This window comes from Crocodylus porosus, unplaced genomic scaffold, assembly GCF_001723895.1.
Source record: "Crocodylus porosus isolate Cpor-Errol unplaced genomic scaffold, CroPor_comp1, whole genome shotgun sequence".
Lineage (NCBI taxonomy): Eukaryota > Metazoa > Chordata > Crocodylia > Crocodylidae > Crocodylus > Crocodylus porosus.
In genome coordinates, this window is record NW_017728915.1 from 24035727 (window position 1) to 24053840 (window position 18114).

General features: G+C 42.1%; 1 protein-coding gene across 1 annotated transcript in view; it reads right to left on the reverse strand.

The window, feature by feature from the left end:
• SLC7A10 (solute carrier family 7 member 10) overlaps nt 1-18114 on the reverse strand; it is a 76455-nt gene continuing 58341 nt past the window's right edge. The window contains exons 3-11 of the mRNA XM_019535847.1: nt 15321-15472; nt 14257-14382; nt 10573-10726; nt 9091-9214; nt 8883-8986; nt 7426-7522; nt 2877-3026; nt 2229-2406; nt 1-314 (exon numbers count right to left, since the gene is read on the reverse strand). Coding sequence (XP_019391392.1) covers nt 187-314; nt 2229-2406; nt 2877-3026; nt 7426-7522; nt 8883-8986; nt 9091-9214; nt 10573-10726; nt 14257-14382; nt 15321-15472 — 1213 coding nt within the window. The 3' untranslated portion in view covers nt 1-186. The remainder of the gene's footprint in view (nt 315-2228; nt 2407-2876; nt 3027-7425; nt 7523-8882; nt 8987-9090; nt 9215-10572; nt 10727-14256; nt 14383-15320; nt 15473-18114) is intronic.

Here is an 18114-nt window from a genome sequence, read left to right on the forward strand (position 1 = left end):
TTTTTTTAAGGAAAAACGCTAAATGCTAAGGACTGCTATAAAGGAGTAGCTCCTTTTATGGGCTTTACTATGTGATTTCTAAAAACGTGTGTTGTTTCTTTTCAAGGAAAACCTTTTTTTCTTTTTTCTTTTTTGCAAAAATCACCATGTAAACAAAAAGCTACATCTGTCTTATAGAAATTCTCATTATTTCTTCAAGGTCTTCTCACTTTCAGGGAGCTGAGAATGAGTGTAAGGTAGATCCTCCTCTTCTGGCTCTCCCCCCTGAGGGTAGACGACAAAACACAGCTTCTGTCCCCAGTATGTCATGGATTCTATGAGGAACAAACACCCACTTTGTTAATGGGATTATTGTTGAAAGAATTCAAGTAATCTAGCCTTATGATTGCTTAGCTTGTGAGCAAATATACTTCTAAACCTGTTTGAATAAGACCTAATGCAATGAGGCTGAACCAGTTAAACCACATTTATTACACTTTTCCATTTGAAATTAGGAATGAAATCATTTTCCCTTTTAAAATGGGTGGCTGAGATTTTCAAAACAGCCTAAGGAGTCAGGTACCCAACTCTTTAGTTTCCATTTGTCTTAGATTTTTTCCTTTGAAAATCCCAGCCTTAATAAGAAATCAAATAAAAAAGAAAAAGTTATTTAAGACCTCTTTTCAGCTCAAATTTATGGCCCATGTATAATTTAATTTTTTTTGAGTGGTGGTAGAACCCAGATTTCCTATTCTATGCATGTAAAATGATTACTGATATTGATCCATGTGGGAACCTGGCTGTCCATTGGGATGTGTGTGTACAGTAGACTGAGGAAAGGAGCAAATCCAAAAGCAGGCTGAGGAGGATAGGATTTGGTGAAGCTTATAGGTGCTCTACTTTTACTATTGTTTATTTAGGCAGTTAGACAGTTCCTGTGTTTGAAGTTACACTCCTGCGTAAGTGCTTGGCTGGACCGTGGCCATGATGAGATGGCTGAATGAATGGAGGGAAGTGCAAGGTCAGGAGAAGAAAAATAACAACGTGCAGAGGGCTGAGCAGTATAGGCACCTCAGTGAACCAGCTGCAGTCACAGAAATACAGCTTGTAGCTCCCTCCTGCTCCCTGGCCCTGAAAATGTGACTGACACAGTGCGCCCCACGGGGATGCAGCAAGAAACCTGGGCTGTCACTACCCAGGGTAAAAGTCTTAGAGCAGTCATTCCAGCAAAGCCCTATTTGAAATATATTCCCAGTGCACAAGCTCTAGAAACTTTGCTGAAGTCTAGAAAGTGGATTGCGAATGACAGCAGCCGCCCTGCACAAAGGATGGTCATTTCTTGCTGAAAAGAGTTACAAACCAAAGAAATGTGTTTCTGGTTTCCAGGAAGTCTCATGCTCCCCACTTCTTTTCCCTGCAGCCTATCGTTAATTTCTCTCCAGCCCATCTGTTGTTTCTGTTTCTTCATTTGCATTTTGGGGCCGGACTTCAGCATCTTTCTTTTCCATTTAAAAATCAAGCCCTAGAACCCCTGTGATCACACCCAGAAGCCTATTTCCTGCTGCACAGAGCATGGGTTCAGGGGCTGCAAATTGTGAGCCAGAGGCACGTTCCCCATATTTAGGCATGTGTACTCCACAAGCCCTCTGTGCTGGACAGTGTCGCCTTCATATGCTGTGGCTCCTACAGCTAGTATATAGCCACACTCCCCTGGCACTACAGGCAGGCTAATTAGCTCTGTCACTCACTAAAACTGGCGGCACGTTGCCGCCGGCTGAAAAATAGCAGAAATGCTCATTAGCTGTAAGTGACACTGTTAATTAGCCCACCCCTGTGCTGTGTGAATGCATCTGCACTGTTTCTGGTTTAGGAGACAGTCTGCACGGGGATTAGTGTGGTGTGTTTGAGGGTGCTGTTGACAGACGTTTTTAAGTTTGCAGTGTACTTATGCCCTCTGTTGTAAAGCCACTCTTTTCTCATGCCATATGCACCATCGCTTTTTGCTTCTGGATATGTATCATGTACTGGCATTAAACTGCTCTCATTCTTAGCAAATAATTGGAGTGATATTTAAAAACTTCAGCAAAATCCTACCCAAAGATCTCTGCCTAGCTGCTGAACAGAATCTGAATGTCGGTGAATCCCATGAATGTAGGTGTGTGGGAAGGGAAGACCCGCGAGAATCCTACGTGTTTATGAACAAACAGTGGAACCGAGGAGGACGTTTGCAGATTGAAAGGTGTTCTTACCAATTACATTATTTACACACTTTGGTTTATTTCTCCAGTACACGCCAAGAAAAAAAACTGGCACTCCAGTCATTATGATAATGAGTCCAATTCCGCAGACGACTGGTTCAGAATATAAACTGAAGATCAACAGAAATGCCCAAAATATCAGGTAAGTGATTGGAACAAGGAGATTTACCTAAGAGGAGACAGAAGAGAAGAGCAAAACAGAACTGTACAGAATTATAAGAGCACTCTGCGAGGTATACAAGGATAGGAGGGCAGTGCTGTCTAATGGATGGGGCACAGCACTGGGAACCACAGCCTGACTTTCTATTCCCCACCCAGCCAAAAGCAACTTTCTATTCCCAGCCCAGCCAAAAGCCTGCTGTATAAGCTTCCCTGTTCTGTGCTTTGGATCTTCCTCCCACGCTTTGTCTGTTTTCTCTCTTAAACCACAAGTGCTTTTGGGCAGAGACTGTCTTGCTATCTGCCTGTGCAGTGCTAACACAATGGTGCTTCAGTCAGGCCCTCTAGGCATTTCCACAACGCAAATAAGAACAATAAACAATACTTTGGGTCTGAGAAGGGGCTTGCCATGACTCATGCATCCTTTACGCTGTTGACGGGCAGAGTGCAGAACCAAGAAATGAGTTAAAATATTTTCACCTTGATAGGTCTGAAGATTTTGGGTTTCTTCCAACGTAAAACAATCAGGCCTATAATTGTCACTCCATAGCAGAGGTAGTTAATAAATGACACATAATTAATTAATGTGTATGTGTCTCCAACAAGCATGATAACAGCAGTAGCCGAACACTGGAAAAGAAAGAAGCATATTATTTCAGTCAGCACTGGAAATCTGTATAAAAGCAATAAAAAGGGGGGTGGGAAATCAAGCAGTTAAGCTTCTTTTATTTACATCTCATGCTGGGTGTTGCTGTTGACTCCTGCAGTTCTGTTTATTATATTGAAGCTGTGCCACGGAAACCTAGGTTTGAATGGGGATCTGGAGTTATTTTGATTATGGGGATCTACAGTTCTGCTTATAAGGATGTATTGAGAATTTCCTGAAATGACTCTTCTAATTATGGTCATGTGCTAACAACTACTGTGAATGCTTGCATAACTTTCCTTGCACAGGTTTTGCAAACACTCATAGCCCAGTTTTCAAGGATTTTCACACCTATGCACGTACTAAATTGCTAGTTTGAATGCAGAGGTCACCTTTGAAAATGTCACTCCTGATACTGGCCGTAAGTACATTTTAAAGACATGTTTCAAACAATGAACAGACGGCCACAAAGTGAAAAGAAATGGCCTTGATACTCAAAAAAAAAAAAAAAGTAGTACTGGTTGATAAGAGGTGCCTAGTAGATGTGATTCTTCCTTTTCTTACTACAAAATGACTACTGTTTTAAAACCAACTAGGTTCAACTGCTGTAGCTGTGGAGAGTCCTGAATTGACACTCCATGCTATCCTGCTGATAGGAAAGAACAGGGTGAAGTGAATGTCTGACCTCCACAGCAAGGACCTGATCCAAAGGGATTCCCAAATTAGCACGCGAGAATTTTGAGGGGAGTGACACCGAACAAGGAGCTCGCTGGCCATGCAGGCTTCTGTACCAGCTGTGCTGCTTCTGTGTTGAGGTCTTTTCCTTTTCCTCCCTTTCCCTTCTGTCCTGCACAGCCTGGATATGAGGGCTGTTTACAGCAATCTGCACCTGGAGTAGACTAGTGATATTCTTTTCAGAAAGCAGTGCAACATCTGGAACAAGCCAGAGCTGGAAAGCTGTCGGTACTCAGTAACTACGTATTGTGCCAGCAACGAACAATCTCTGAGGAAATGCCTGAGCATGTCAGACACCTGCATCAGCTCTTTTCCAGCTTCTGCACTGCAGACAGGATATAGCCAGGTTATACACTGAGGCAAGAAGATACTAGTGAGCAGAAAAACCACTGAATGTGCCTGGTTTTTAATTCCAGAACACTTTGGGGTCTAAGAAGGGGCAACTATAATGCCCAGCAATGGACTTTCTCAAACTCGGTGATTTTAATCACCCCACAGATTGTCCCCTGAATTAAGGCTTTGTTTTTGCTTTCCCATGAAGCCGATACAGATTTTCCTGTGTAGGTGGAAGTGCACGACAGAACAGAACTCTTGCAGCGTATGCTTTTAGTAGCTTCACTATACCGAGCTCTGATACGTTTGTTTTAAAAGCTGCTTAGCTTTGTGACACAAACTTCTGGCAAAGTTTAAGTTGTTATGAGAAGAGATGGATTTCTTGTAACAAACATTTTGTGGTTAGTACCTTATTTTGTTCCAGGTGACCTGTATATAGTATAAAGAAGAAAAGCCTTACCCTTTTCCTTTTTTCCTTTAGCCAATAGTTCATGCTGCAGATGACCTAGATCATTAATCTTTTTAGCATTAGCACTGTTTAGAAACTGGCTGATGGATCATGGAAATTTCCATGCATCCGCTTGCTTATTTGCACTTGCTTTGTTTCTGAATAATGCTGTAATGCAAACAGACCTGGCTTACTATTCACTGGCTTGCTCCTGAGAGGTTCTGAATGCCTTTGCCTCCCATTGGCATCGGCTGGAGGTGGAGGTGTCAGGATAGGACCCTACTTAGGTAGTTATATTTTGCTACCATTGACCCTCTCTTGATCCTGCTTTTACTTGCATTAATCAACAGAGATGTGTTGTCACATGATTGTTTTTAGCCATAACAAATACTCATCCATTTGCAATATTATTGCCTAAAAATGCCATCAGACTATAAATAGTGTTCACTAAGACCCAGAGCTTAGTGTCCAATAAGACTCAGCACCAAAAATGGGATTCCAGAATCGTTCATGAAGCGCCTGTGTGCTGTACTGACCTTTCTACCCCTTCCTGTTTGTTGTGACTCACTGATTTTGTAGCAAAGGGCTATAGGCAGGGAGAACAAACGTGCTGTGCTACAGGTACAGACAGTAATACAAGATACCTCTGTGCCTCGCCGTTCCACAGCTACTAATATAAGGCCCAAGGGAGATCTCATGGTCTTGGGAAGACTACAACAAAGCTGGTAACTTGGAAAAGGTTTAAAATAGGATACCATCTATCTTATAGTCTTGCATTCCACATGTACCATGGCAGTCTGCTTTACTATGGGTGATGCCCAATATTACAAGTAAGCATAGCTGACTATCTGGCTAGAAAATGACTGGCTGGTTTTGTGATGAAGCCCCTAGTGCTGATGAAATGTCTCGTGTAGGTTGCACCGAAGCGGTCGGGTCTTGCGTTCCTTACTGTTGGAACAGTAGGACGGTGGGTGTGCTGCTCAGGGAAGCTGTGGAATCTCCTTCATTTTAAGTTTTCAGGAAAAGGCTGGGAAGGCGTTTGTCTAGAAGGCTACAGGAATAATGTATCCTGCATTGGTGCAGAGATTGAATTAGATGACCCTTGCAGTCCCTTCCAATCCTAGGGTTCTATAAAGGAATAATTCCTGGGTAGGAGTAGTCGGCATATTGCCCATCAATTTACCCAGTTGCCCCCTTTGTCATTTCAAAAAAATGTTGAGTACTTACTTAAACTGGAGGTTGTATTTGTCCCAGAGAAATATCCTGCTTGCTTATATGGGGACACACCAGTGCCATACAAAATGCTTGGCAACAGATCAAACACGTGGCATAATTTGACTCTTTACTGCACAAGGCACTGATTTACCTTGCCTTAAGCCTTTCTCTGTAAAACACTTTTAAATAGCTCGAACTCTCCTAATGTTGTAATATTAGCCACCTTGCTTGGACACTCTGTTTTGCTAAGGAACAGTGAAAACAAGTTATCCTCAGAGATGTTAAGTAGGCCCCCCCCTTAATGCATAGAGAGCCAGGATTAATTAGTAAAATCCTGATAGATTAATTAGGCTTCCCTAAAGGCTGACCTAATATGCTATTGGAACTGCTAACAGTGTATTATTTTTATATTACTATTCGTTAAGAAATTAATATTTCATGGAAACATTTAGAACATCCTGAGATGCATAAAAAACACCTCAAATGAGTAGTTAATATGCAGTGTTGGTTCTACAATTTGCATACTAATTTAATGGGAATGTTTTGAATAAACTGGGTAGCTAGCATGTGTCTGATCTATCAGGTCTGTTCTGCATGGGGAGCTTGCATAGATTGTGGCTATTTCAGAGTAACACTCACTGCTATTCAGCATACTGTTTGAGCTGATACCTTTTCATGATCAAGGGATTTTGCTTCATCTGCATCACTAGAGCACAGCAACCCACTATGAGTCCACTTTTTTAGGACAGCACAGATTGTGGTGCAGTTCAATCAAAAAAGATTCACAGATAATGTGTGTTATTTGTGTTATGGGGCATTAAGTCCTCTCTGTATGGATACTACTGCTGTTCAGCTACACCATGATTTTATGCAAACATAGAAGGTGCACGAGACTTATTGAGAAAAATATATCGGTAGGCTATAGCACAACTGTTGCAGCCGGTTGTTCTCCCACGGGGACAAGCAGAACATATGTAGTTAGTATGGGTGAAATCCTGGTTGCACTGTCAGAATATTTTCTTGCTTACTGCATGCAGTTATGGACTGAAACACGAGGAATTTTCGTCTTGTACTTGTTTTAAATAAAACATTAGTGCACCTTATATTCTAACACTCCCCTTTTTATAGCGCTATTTCACCCTCCGTTTTGGTAGTAACTTTTGCAACCCACTGCCATGAGATGATAATACCGTGTGCATAAACAGAAAAAACAGGCAAACAAAAATCTTTCCTGTGTTGCCTTCTAATGTAACTGAGCTGACCTCTTGTTCAGATCTTGTTACAGTGATTTTTCTCTCTTCCCTTTCTTTACAGGAGCAAAGTGAAGTCAAGACATCCTGATTCCTTGAAGAAGTTATCAGTACAAAGCTATTGTTCAGCACAAAACATTGTTCAGCAGAGTAGCATTTTGCTCTGACCCTGGGGATCACTGTGGCTGTAGGCTTGGCAGCTGGCACTTCCACTGCAGAGAACTACCTTGGAGAACTTTGTCCATATAAAAAAAAAAATCCTGGAGCAGACAGCATCGGTAAAAGAACATGCATTTCTTTAAACAGAGAATTTCAGTTTGCAAACAAAGGTTTTTTGAAGCTCTTAGTCTTATTCAAATCTAAGCAGGTTATGAGACATCACGAGAGAAAAATAAAACTTACACACACTAGAAGGGCAGGGATGGGTGTACAGTGTTTAACATGGATCATAGCAAGCAAGCTGGGCAAGTGACCTTCTCGCGCTCCAGAGAAACATAATCTGGAAAGAAGAGAAGGAACATTCAGAGTGTGTGCAATAGTCATTTCAATGCTTAGCTGTCTTATTTCTCCATTTCTAACTGGCTTGATCCAAAGCATATGGGAAACTTGCAGTGAGAGTTAAATTTCTAGTGCTCACTAATCTGAGACTTGAAACCAAGCGCTCTTCTGTTACAGACTGTGTGAGGCCTGGGGAAATACATAGCCCTAAAACTTCAAGGGATAAAGCACATAACTCCAGCAAAGCCTGTCATAGCTCAGTTCCCTGTTTGTCAAATGGGGGTAATAGTACCTTCCTATATACAGGAGTGCTAGGAGGATAAATGCATGAAAGACTGTGAGGGTTTTCAGGTACTATGGAACAGGTACTGTATAATTATTTAAGATAGATACCTAAAGGGATGGTTATTTCAGTGCCTAATGGGCTTTGGATCTGGTCTACTACCCCTCAAGATTTGATTTAAAAATATATATATTTATAAATATCGTGTTATATACATTTTTAAATATGTTCAAATGGTTAGGTTCAAATTTGTCATGACCTTTGTGAGAACACCACAGTAAGGGACTTTGCTAAAATGTTAAAGAACTAAATTGTCATCAGAATTTGGTATTTTGCTTTCTTAAGGAGAGAGGGTATCTCTATTAAATTAGAATTTAATATACACAGGAAAAATGTTGATTCCTGTGACAGCAGTGCAAACTGAGAACAATTCCCCTAAAATAAATGGGCCTACTTTAGATATGTGTCTATGTAACTGAGAACAGAATTTGTCCCTACAATCTGAGCTAAACGTAGCTTGCCTGGTGGCTACTGAAACTTTGGCCAGGGTAACATGAAGAGAATTACCCTGAGACTGGAACCTCAAGGCAAAAGTATGAATGAAACTGCCTCGGGGAACTGCGCATAAATTAACAGCTTTCCCAGGAAGAAAAGGCAGTGGATTGAAACCAGGATAAAATTTCCCAGTTTAGGAGATTTACCTTGGTTCATGGGATTGTTTCACGTGACCCCAGCTTTATTTCTTGGGAGAAGCTTGTGTTTTCCCAGGATAACCTGTTCATGTGTCCACAGCCTATAATATTATAAAATTACATTGCCTACATATGGATGAATTATTTCAGTACAGCTGTATACCCTTTCAGTAGACCATAAGGGCTCTTGCAAGTGATTCTGCAATTCAGTGTTCTATTTACTGACTAAAATCGAGTAATTCCTAACTTAACGTATTTACCATGCCCAACAGTGAGATCATGTTCTATAACATCCAGAGTATCCATCTAGCATTGCTTTAGCAAATGAAATTAAAGCAGCCCCTCCCCAAATTAGATAATGTTCATAAAATTGTACTCCATCTAACCTTGATGAGGTAAAAAGGTATCCATTTATTCCTCCAAATGTAGATAGGGCCACTGAGACTGGCATAACCCAGGAAAAATAGCCCAGTAACTTTTCACCAAATGTCTAAAGCAACAGAAAGCAAAGAAACTGAAATACACTGAATACACTGCAAAGCACAAAACTGAAATTAAAACGTATTTTAGACATCCATGGAATGGTTTACTTACTACCGCCACAGCGTTGGAGGATAAGAGCTCTTGGGGTGACATGGCAGTGAAATATGCAATGTTGGTGAACGTATACACAAATGTCACCAGCGGGATGGATATGAATATGGCACGAGGTAGGTTCCTAATGAAAGAATTAGGAAGGGTGATAAGAATTTGTATTTGCTTACAACTAAGCCATACCAACCCCCTACATTTTTGGGGAAGTCTACACTCAGTTTTGTGGTGTAAACGTCTATTGCTGTATATAGCAGTAAGCAGAGAGAGAGAGAGAGAGAGAGAGAGAGAATTCTGTTTCTCTCCATAGCCAGGCATAGTCACTGGAACCATTATAAAATGTCACGTTCTGGTACATTATAAACCCATATGTCACAGTATTTAACCACAAATCTGAAGGTCAACAAATAGATTTACAATGTGGCTGTGCTGTAGATATCAGCTTCTATTTTGTGAAGACCACGTGCACGTTTTCTACAGGTGTGTCTCTACTTGAAAATTAAATTGGAGGAAGGAAGACTTTATTTTGCTTTGAAAGTGCACCAAGTCCTATTCGTAAGATAACTAACTAGACTAATAGTGTACCATGAACAACGCACTGCTAGTTACTGAAAAATAATGGACTTGCCATTTTCCCAGTCTCAGTTATTTAATAGATTTAGCTAAGTCACAGGAGCATTCTATAAATGCAGAGAGCTTGCTTAGGGGCAGGCATTTCATCCAAAGAAACATGAAGGATTTTTGTTCTTCTCTGTCTGATACAGAAAAGATTATGGTTTTGCAAAGACTTGTTACAGGCAGTAGGGTTTTTTCCATGCTTTATTTTGGCAGTATAACTAACTTTCTTTTATTTCTCCCTCAAAAACTGCAGACCTGAAAAAAATATTAGTATGAATTATTAATTATTGTGAATCATTTTTCACCTTTAATTTGTACATTGACAGTACAATGCCCAATTCCCATTGGCAACCAGCTCATTTAACTTCTTTCCTTTTTTCCTCAGATGCTCAGTTAAGGACATACTGCCTGATTTAGGTCCAAATTTGTCACGATTCACTTGGAAATCCTGGAGCTTTGTGAAAATGTTGGTTGCTTGAGACAGCCCCATATCTGGCTTCTTAACTCCCTCAATCCTTCAAAGACTTATGACTATGCATAACTTGATGTACATGCACATTTCATTGCTCAGAACATCCAGAGCTAACTAAAGATCCAAAAGCTGCCACCTTTATTTGTCATTCTACTTTTGCACCTCAGGCATTTGAACTGTGACTTCATGATGATGAAACTGACTCTCTTCCAGGTTTAGCAGACATTGTGGTCTGCAGCAAACCTTATGCCAATCTCCTTGATACCTTTATTCCTTGAGTCTGAAGCTTACATATAGACAGTCCTGCTGCAGCTTACTCTGTGAATGGTACCAATAGATTGATCCCAGATTCTTAGTACTTCAAAGCAAGTGGTAGGAAGGAACTAAATACTTGCCTGCGGGGATCAACTAATTCTTCTGTTACATAATTCAAGAAGTTCCACCCACTGAATGCAAATGACCCTTGAAGAAAAGCTAATGCTAAATGCCCCACAGATGGAGTCATCCGAAAAGTGAATGCATTGGTTGGTGTCAGTTCTTCATAGTTTCCTACAGATAAAACATAAGCAAAACATTAAACCAGAACTAAAATACAGGAGCACCACCTACCAGGGACACCAGGATAGAAGAAAAGTCTTTTCAAAGAATAGCAAACATCCTTCTTGCCTATATGTTGCTAATACAAATCTTAGAATAGTGGTTCTCAACTAGCCTTGAGACCCCCATCAGGGATGCTGTGGCATGGGTGCCACCACCACCACCACCAGGTAAAAATGCCTTATTCATCTAATGCACAGCTGGGCTGGGAAGGGCAGCAGCATACAAGTCCTCTCCTACCTCATTAGTTTTCTGACTAACCAAAAGCAGCTTGTATGGCAGCCCTTCCTGGTCTTGTTTCTCCCAGAAATGGAGGAGTGCAAGGCCGTTCCACCTACCCCACAGCTCTGTTTCTGGGATAGGCGGTGGGACAGCTGTGCTCTCCTGCCTCATTAAAGTTCTCTGATAAGCCTAAAGCAGGCAGGAGCATGCATGCAGGCCACAGCTCTTCCTGCTCTGGCTGTGTGCCAGGTATGTGGGGCACTCTTTGCTGGCGGGGTGTCAGCAGCAGTACCCAGTTGAGAACAATTGAGATATGCTGGTCCTCAACTGGGGATACAGCCAAAATCAAAACAGTGGGGGAGAGTGCCCTGATTCTAAAAAGACTGAGAACCACTGTCTTAGATTATGCTTCCCTGTACTCTGAAAAGCAGTTAGTGGGGAAAAAGAGGGAGGTGAATTATTATAAAGAGCTGAAGAAACACAAAAGCATACCAGAGGGAAACATAAAGGAACTGTCGGGGATTTAAAAAAACACAAGACTTTTGTGGCTGCTGATGGGCTAAGGGGGCACTGCTGATGAAAGATAACTGTCTGCCTTATGTATATTTTAGGGGATTGGATTTATCCTTAAATGTCAAATCTGTTATCTGATAAATTGGATTAATTAATAAAAAAAGAAAAGAAAAAGAAAGTAGTAAGCATTAACATCACACTTTCAGTGCTTCCTTTATATTCTCACAGAAAACTGTCCTGGGGAAATATCATTGGCTAGTCTGAGTAGCCGCAGTTGCACTGACATTGTTGCCACACAATGGGCGTATCTACACATGCAATTAATGAGAAGCAATACACCCTGGAGTTTATTACTCCCAGGTGCACTGTTTGAATGTGTACCTGAGCCAACAGCATGTTGAGTTGAGTTGGAGCAGCCCTGGCTAGCAGGGGCCCTAGGGGCCAACCTGCCCGACTCAACATTTTTTTTCCTAAAAGAAATGTTTCATGTTCCAAGCCAAATCGGCCAAATGAAGTCCAAATCCATGAGTCATTCCAGAACCATAAGTGGCCTTACAACTACCAAACATCCTCCACACCCACCAGGGGCTTCAGATATTTCCAATGTCTTTTGGTAGGCATCCTACATGCAGGCTCAAGCCTGGAGGCTTGGGGTTTGGATGCCCCAAGTTTTTCACCTGCCCTCAGCCGTATGGGTGTAGGAGCAAGCTAGGGAAGAGCCTCCCATTTCCATAAAGTGAGCTTTAAGCCCCAACACCTCAGTGGGTACTGAACTATGCCAGAAGAACAGTTATCTCCCAGGCTCTTAAGGAAATGGACCCAGATGCATGGTGTTTCCCCTGGGAAAACCACCTTCTAGATCACTATCCGACTCAACATGCCGCAGAGGGGCTGGCTGGGGCACGAGGGTACTTCAGTGTAGGGCTAGCTGGCAGGCAGCCCCTCACTGAAGCATGCTCGTACCCCAGGTAGCCATCTACATGTGTGCTGTTGAGGAGTAAAAAAACCCTCCAAAACAGGATAGTACTTGTATTTACAAGTAGTACCCTGCTGCAGAGTGTCTTAGTTTACTTCAGCCTAAAAGCCATACATGTGTAGGCACTGAGATGTTTAATGTGCAGTTAATTAGTCTACTCCACAGTAAACATCTTGTGTAGATATGCCCAGCTGGCATCATCCCCATTGACTTCAAAGGAACTGTGACTAGTTGAAACACCTGGTACCTTAAGCTTTTCTCTCTGAATGGAGCAAGTGTTCATGCAACCCAGGAAACCCTATTTGGGGGAGGCAGAGGCTTTAAGGCCATTGAACTTCTACTGCCCAGAAAGTCATGCCCTCTTATAATCATGTGTTAATTTCTAACTACTCTTCCTGGTTTGCTGCAAATGGTGTATTTCTCTGTTCTCCATGTGAGTTGTAATATACACTACATTGGGCCTTGTGTCCTGTGCTTTTCATTATGTCGCTGAATCAGGTCTTTAAACTCCTACTATTTTTAAGCATGTGAGTACTGCAGACATTTAGACTAATCATGTGCTTAGAGCCAGGCAAGCGCTTAAGTAATGTGTTGATGTGGGGCTTTGGTATCACTGCATATAGCATGCATCTAAAGCAGTTGAAAACTGGAGAGGAGCATGTAGTTGATAAAATGTAACTCTATCAAGTGGGATATTTTTCAATATGTTAGTTCAGTGCATTATATTTTTAAAACCAGTTATTTCTTTGGGGAGTAACTTGTTCAAGATGCTCTGTCTTATTTCCCTTTGCTGTTGCCTGCCTGACAATACTGTGCGGTGTTATAGAGCATACTTCACTCTCGATCGTACCAGCATTTAGAAGAAATCCTGTAGTTTCAATGGCTAATTAATATTTTTTAATTATTTTCAGTTTAGTCATATATTTGTGTCAACCTTGCCCAGTGGCACTTTTTATGTCTTGCACAGCTGAGTGCCATTTGGCCCAGCCTGAAACCTGCCACGAGACAGCATTCAACAACAACAATTTATTTAAAATCCAAGTTGTTGGGTGAGCACATTGTCAGCAATGGAAGCAAAATAATTCAGGCTAGAAACAGATGTCACTCAATGGAGTGGATCAGTTGTGCCATGACATCTGCTTCACTGGGTGAAATACACATTTCCACTTATCCTGCCCTTGACAGCATGGGACAAGGGGCAGTGTAATCTGCCCACATTCCCTGCTGCCCTAGACCTGCGCCGTGGGTTTGGGGCAGTGGAGAAAAGTGCTTCCCTACTCAGCTAGCTCCACAGGGCTTGCTGGGTGGGGGGCAACCTTGCTTTCCCTGCTGTTCTAGGCCCACAGGTCTGGAGCTGTGGGAAAAGCAAGGCTTTCCCCTAGCCAGTGGCACAGGGCTGGCTGAGCAGGGAAGCACTTCTCCCTACTCCCAGACCCACAGCACAGGGCTATGGCAGTGGGGAAAGCACCACAAGGTAATAGAGGTCTGTCATAAGAAAGCAGCGGATTCTATTACTACCTTTTGTTGCAGCACTGATTTTCCTATCATGTGGAACAACAAAGGGTATGGAAATCTATATGCTCAGCATTTGTGCTGCCTTAAAAATTTTTAAGGCGGCACAAATGAGACGGCATATGGTGTCTGTTTCCACCCTCAGAATTTTTCCGTGCCTGTTTATAATTAGAAAAGAGTAGGTTTCGTACAACAGGCTTTCCTAGGAGAATTTAATTTCAACAGTAGTACTGTACCAGTGTTTAGGCTCTGTGAGTACCTTTGAAGATCTGTATGAAGCCCACAACAATGATAAGGGCCAAGGCTAGCAGTTTTCCCGCTGTAAATATATCTTGGATGCGAGTTGCCCATCGAACACTGGAGCTATTCACCCAGGTCAGGAGTACTAGAGAGCAGAAGACTTTATTTAGTGGAACAAAACAACACGTTTAAGAACGTACATTGAAAACATGCTAAAAGACACAGACAGACTACTAGTTTCCCGCTACCCTGGAATTCTAGCCTGGGCTTATAAGGGGGAAGCTACCAACTTCAGAGAGGAGCGTGCCAGCAGGTCTCCCAGACCTGTCCATAAGGCCAGTTGTCCAGAAAGACTTTGTAGGTTCAGGAGTCATCCCTTTTCAGTCTGGGTAAGTTTTCTTTGGACTTTTAGTGACTCATTAAGAACTGGTAGCATTTAATATCTTCTACACATTCACATTTAGTATTATGCAAAGACTTAACCCCATTCTTGAGTGCCTTAAAAAATTATTAGTCATCCATATCGAGTCCCAGTACCTACTGGCTGTATGAGTATAGTTCAGAAACAATGATTTTTTTTTCCCCTGAACCAAGTGGCTGGTTCAGATGGGTGGACAAAGGAGAAGTGGCTGAAATCCTTCCCCATAAGCCAGAGGCAGGCAATTATTTTGGGCAGAGGGCTGCTTACTGAGTTTTGGCAAGCCATCAAGGGCTGCATGACAGGCAGCTCAGGGCAGAATAATATTAATTTTCTAAATTTTTTAGGGGCCCCGTGGGCCAGATATGTGGCCCACCAGGCCATTCTCCGGTCCCTGGGCTGCATTTTGCCCACTCCTGCCATAAGCTATGGCCAGCTAGGAATCCTGTTGCCTGTCCCCTGAATGCTGCTGTGTAAAGGGCTGGCTTGAGATGTGGAAACTCCCCCACCACATTCAGCCGCTACAGTGGAGCTGCATTGGTTGTGTTGCAAAGGGACATTCAGGAACCACTGAGAATGGGGGATGATTGGCCCCAAAGAGGGTGTTTCTTTGATGTAAACGTAAGACAATCATATTAGCATGAAGAACATTAGCAAATACTCACATAGACACACCATGGAGAGAACCCTGGAGGCATTATAAGGTGGGATACAATTAGGGAATACAGGTTGCAGAACATAATTGGAAAATGTCAATGCAATCACAGCCAGGCTGGTTGGGTACATGATAAGCACTGCACTCCATAGCAGCAAAAACCTGGAAATGGGAAACACAAAGGTGCTACAATTAAGGCTAGCCATCAGTAAAGCTGTTTGACTCTAAAGCAATTTGGTAACTCATTTATAGGCGCTTCTGATCTGAGTAGTTGGCTCCCATCAAAACAATCAGTCTCCCTCCCTATTATTTTTGCCACTCAATCCATTTTTTTTTAACTAGAAATATTGTCATTTGAAACACAGCTTAAATGTGAGAGCAGAGGTACACTCAGCATATTGACTTTGCTTTGCATGTCACACTGACAGCATCATCAATTAATTAAATACTGTGCTTGGACTGGAAAAAGTTGTGTTTTCCCATTATATGCTACTACAACTTAAACTGGGCTTCAGGTTTAAGTTACAGTTGTCTTGAGTGCCACCAGATCCTTTGAAAGGTGTTTCAAGGTGTGAGGAAATAAGCTAAGTTGATAAATGCAGGCTGAGGCTTGTCTGAATGATCCCCAGCTCCCAGTGCTCAACCCCTCTGTAAGGAGGCAATCACTGTAATGCATGCATTTCTTTTTCAAATGAGGTGCCGCTCATTTAAAAAATGTTACTGAGGAGAAAACTACCCACTTGATAAATGGTTTGAGTAGAGGTGTGAAAGTTGAGGGATAAGAACTATATAGTTCAGATGGGTAAAGCCATATTCTTGGCTTTGTCCTTTAGTTAGGAGTGCTTCTGGTTTTTTGGGTACCCAGCCGGAGACATCTAACACTAAAATATTTGAGTACATGGAAAACTGCTTCTATTGACTTTGGGGCAACTGTTTCAGTCATCACTAAAGTAGCGGACCCTTACAAAAATGGAGGTATTAACATTCTTCATTTTCTCTCTCCATGATGGAGACAGAGAGTTTTAAGTTAACCTTTGCAAAATGGTCCAAGATCCTTGGAGGAAAGGCACCGTTCAAAGAAAAGTATTATTTGTCTTCTGTTTCTCTCTGCCTAAGATATTTCTCCTCTATCTAGTAGGAAGAGAACTTCCACACCTCACAGCTGCATTCCTGACAAGCAGCCCCAATTCTTAGCTGCCAGGACTTGCTACCTGTTTTATGATTCTTACATTAAGAAAGAGACACTTTTCTTAATGTAAATTGCAATGATTTTTAGATCTCCAAAATGGCATCTACGTGGTGCAAGCAGCTGAAAAGCCTTTTGTGGTATAGAGGGATAGGGTGCACAAAACATACACTCCTTTGCCAGCAATATTTTCTCAGGTATTTTATTTTGTAGTCTACACATAAGCTTCCCAGTGCATGGTTGCTCTCCTATACAACCTTCTTTCCCAGCATGCTGTTCTGTGGTTGGCCCTTTAAATTTGGCAGAGTCTTGCAGCTGCTGCCCTAAAGCAGTCATTTTGCAACTGATTGTTGGGTGCTGCACATCTCCCTGCCCCAGCAGGTGGTAAGTGTTCTCCAGTCCTATTTTGTTGTTTTTCCCCTGGTTGCTCTAGAGAAATGCGGTAGGTGTTTGCACCTCTTCTTACTTACACACCACTATATCCTTAAGTAAATCAGCTGGCAAAAGGAGGGAACTAGTTACATCCCCAAATGTCAGTTTTAAGAGAGTGGGGGGAAGCAGACCAGGGGAAAGGAAGTGGGGGGACTGCATTTTTCTGTCTGCACCAACTGGCTCTTTCTTTCCATTTCATACAGTTTTCACTGATGTAATTACTTCACCCAAGTTCTTTTATTAATTTTTAATAACTTGTGGAGCATTTGCAATTGAAAGCCAGTTGTGGAGCCCAAGCCTACTGTGCTAGACTCAAACGGACTTTTACCGGTACTTATCAGTTGGCATCCTGTGGCCCTGTGCGCTATCCATGCCGTTATTCACTGGCTTTGGAGCTTGAATTTAATTTAGTCCTTAGTCATTTCAGAGTACAATTTAAATTATTTGGGATCTCTAAGGGGGAGGATTATAAAATTTTTTTTGTTTTTGTTTTTTTAGGCCTCACATCTGAGGGCTAAAAATTTTTTTTTAAAAGTAAGATTTATGGAAATAATCGTGTGGCCTATGCTGGAAATTTCACAGTGCTGAGTCACATGATCACTTTCCTGCTGGAGCTCAGACTAAATGAAAACGCCTCTTTCTCCTCCAAACAAATTGCCTCTATATGCATATTTTGGTTACGTGAACACTGGTCTTCTCATGCTGGTGCAGTCACCTGTGCATGCAAGGGCTGGTGTTTCTGTGGGCAGAACTCCAGGATTTTTCACATAAGTGTTTTGTCTCCTTCATATGCAATTGCTAATGGAGGAAAAGATCCCTAACAAGGGTGTTCAGGTGAAAATGCTTCTGCTAAGTGGAAGAAATTGTTTTTAAAGGCAGATTTTCATAGATTCATAGATTCATAGATGCTAGGGTCGGAAGGGACCTCAATAGATCACGGAGTCCGACCCCCTGCATAAGCAGGAAAGAGTGCTGGGCCTACATTACCCCAGCTAGATACACATCTAACCTTCGCTTGAAGACCCCCAGGAACTTATAGGCAGCCACCAGGTCGCCTCTCAACCTTCTCTTGCGGAGGCTGAAAAGGTCCAGTTTCTCTAGTCTCTCGTCGTAGGGCTTGGCCTGCAGGCCCTTAACCATACGAGTGGCCCTTCTCTGGACCCTCTCCAGATTATCCGCATCCTTC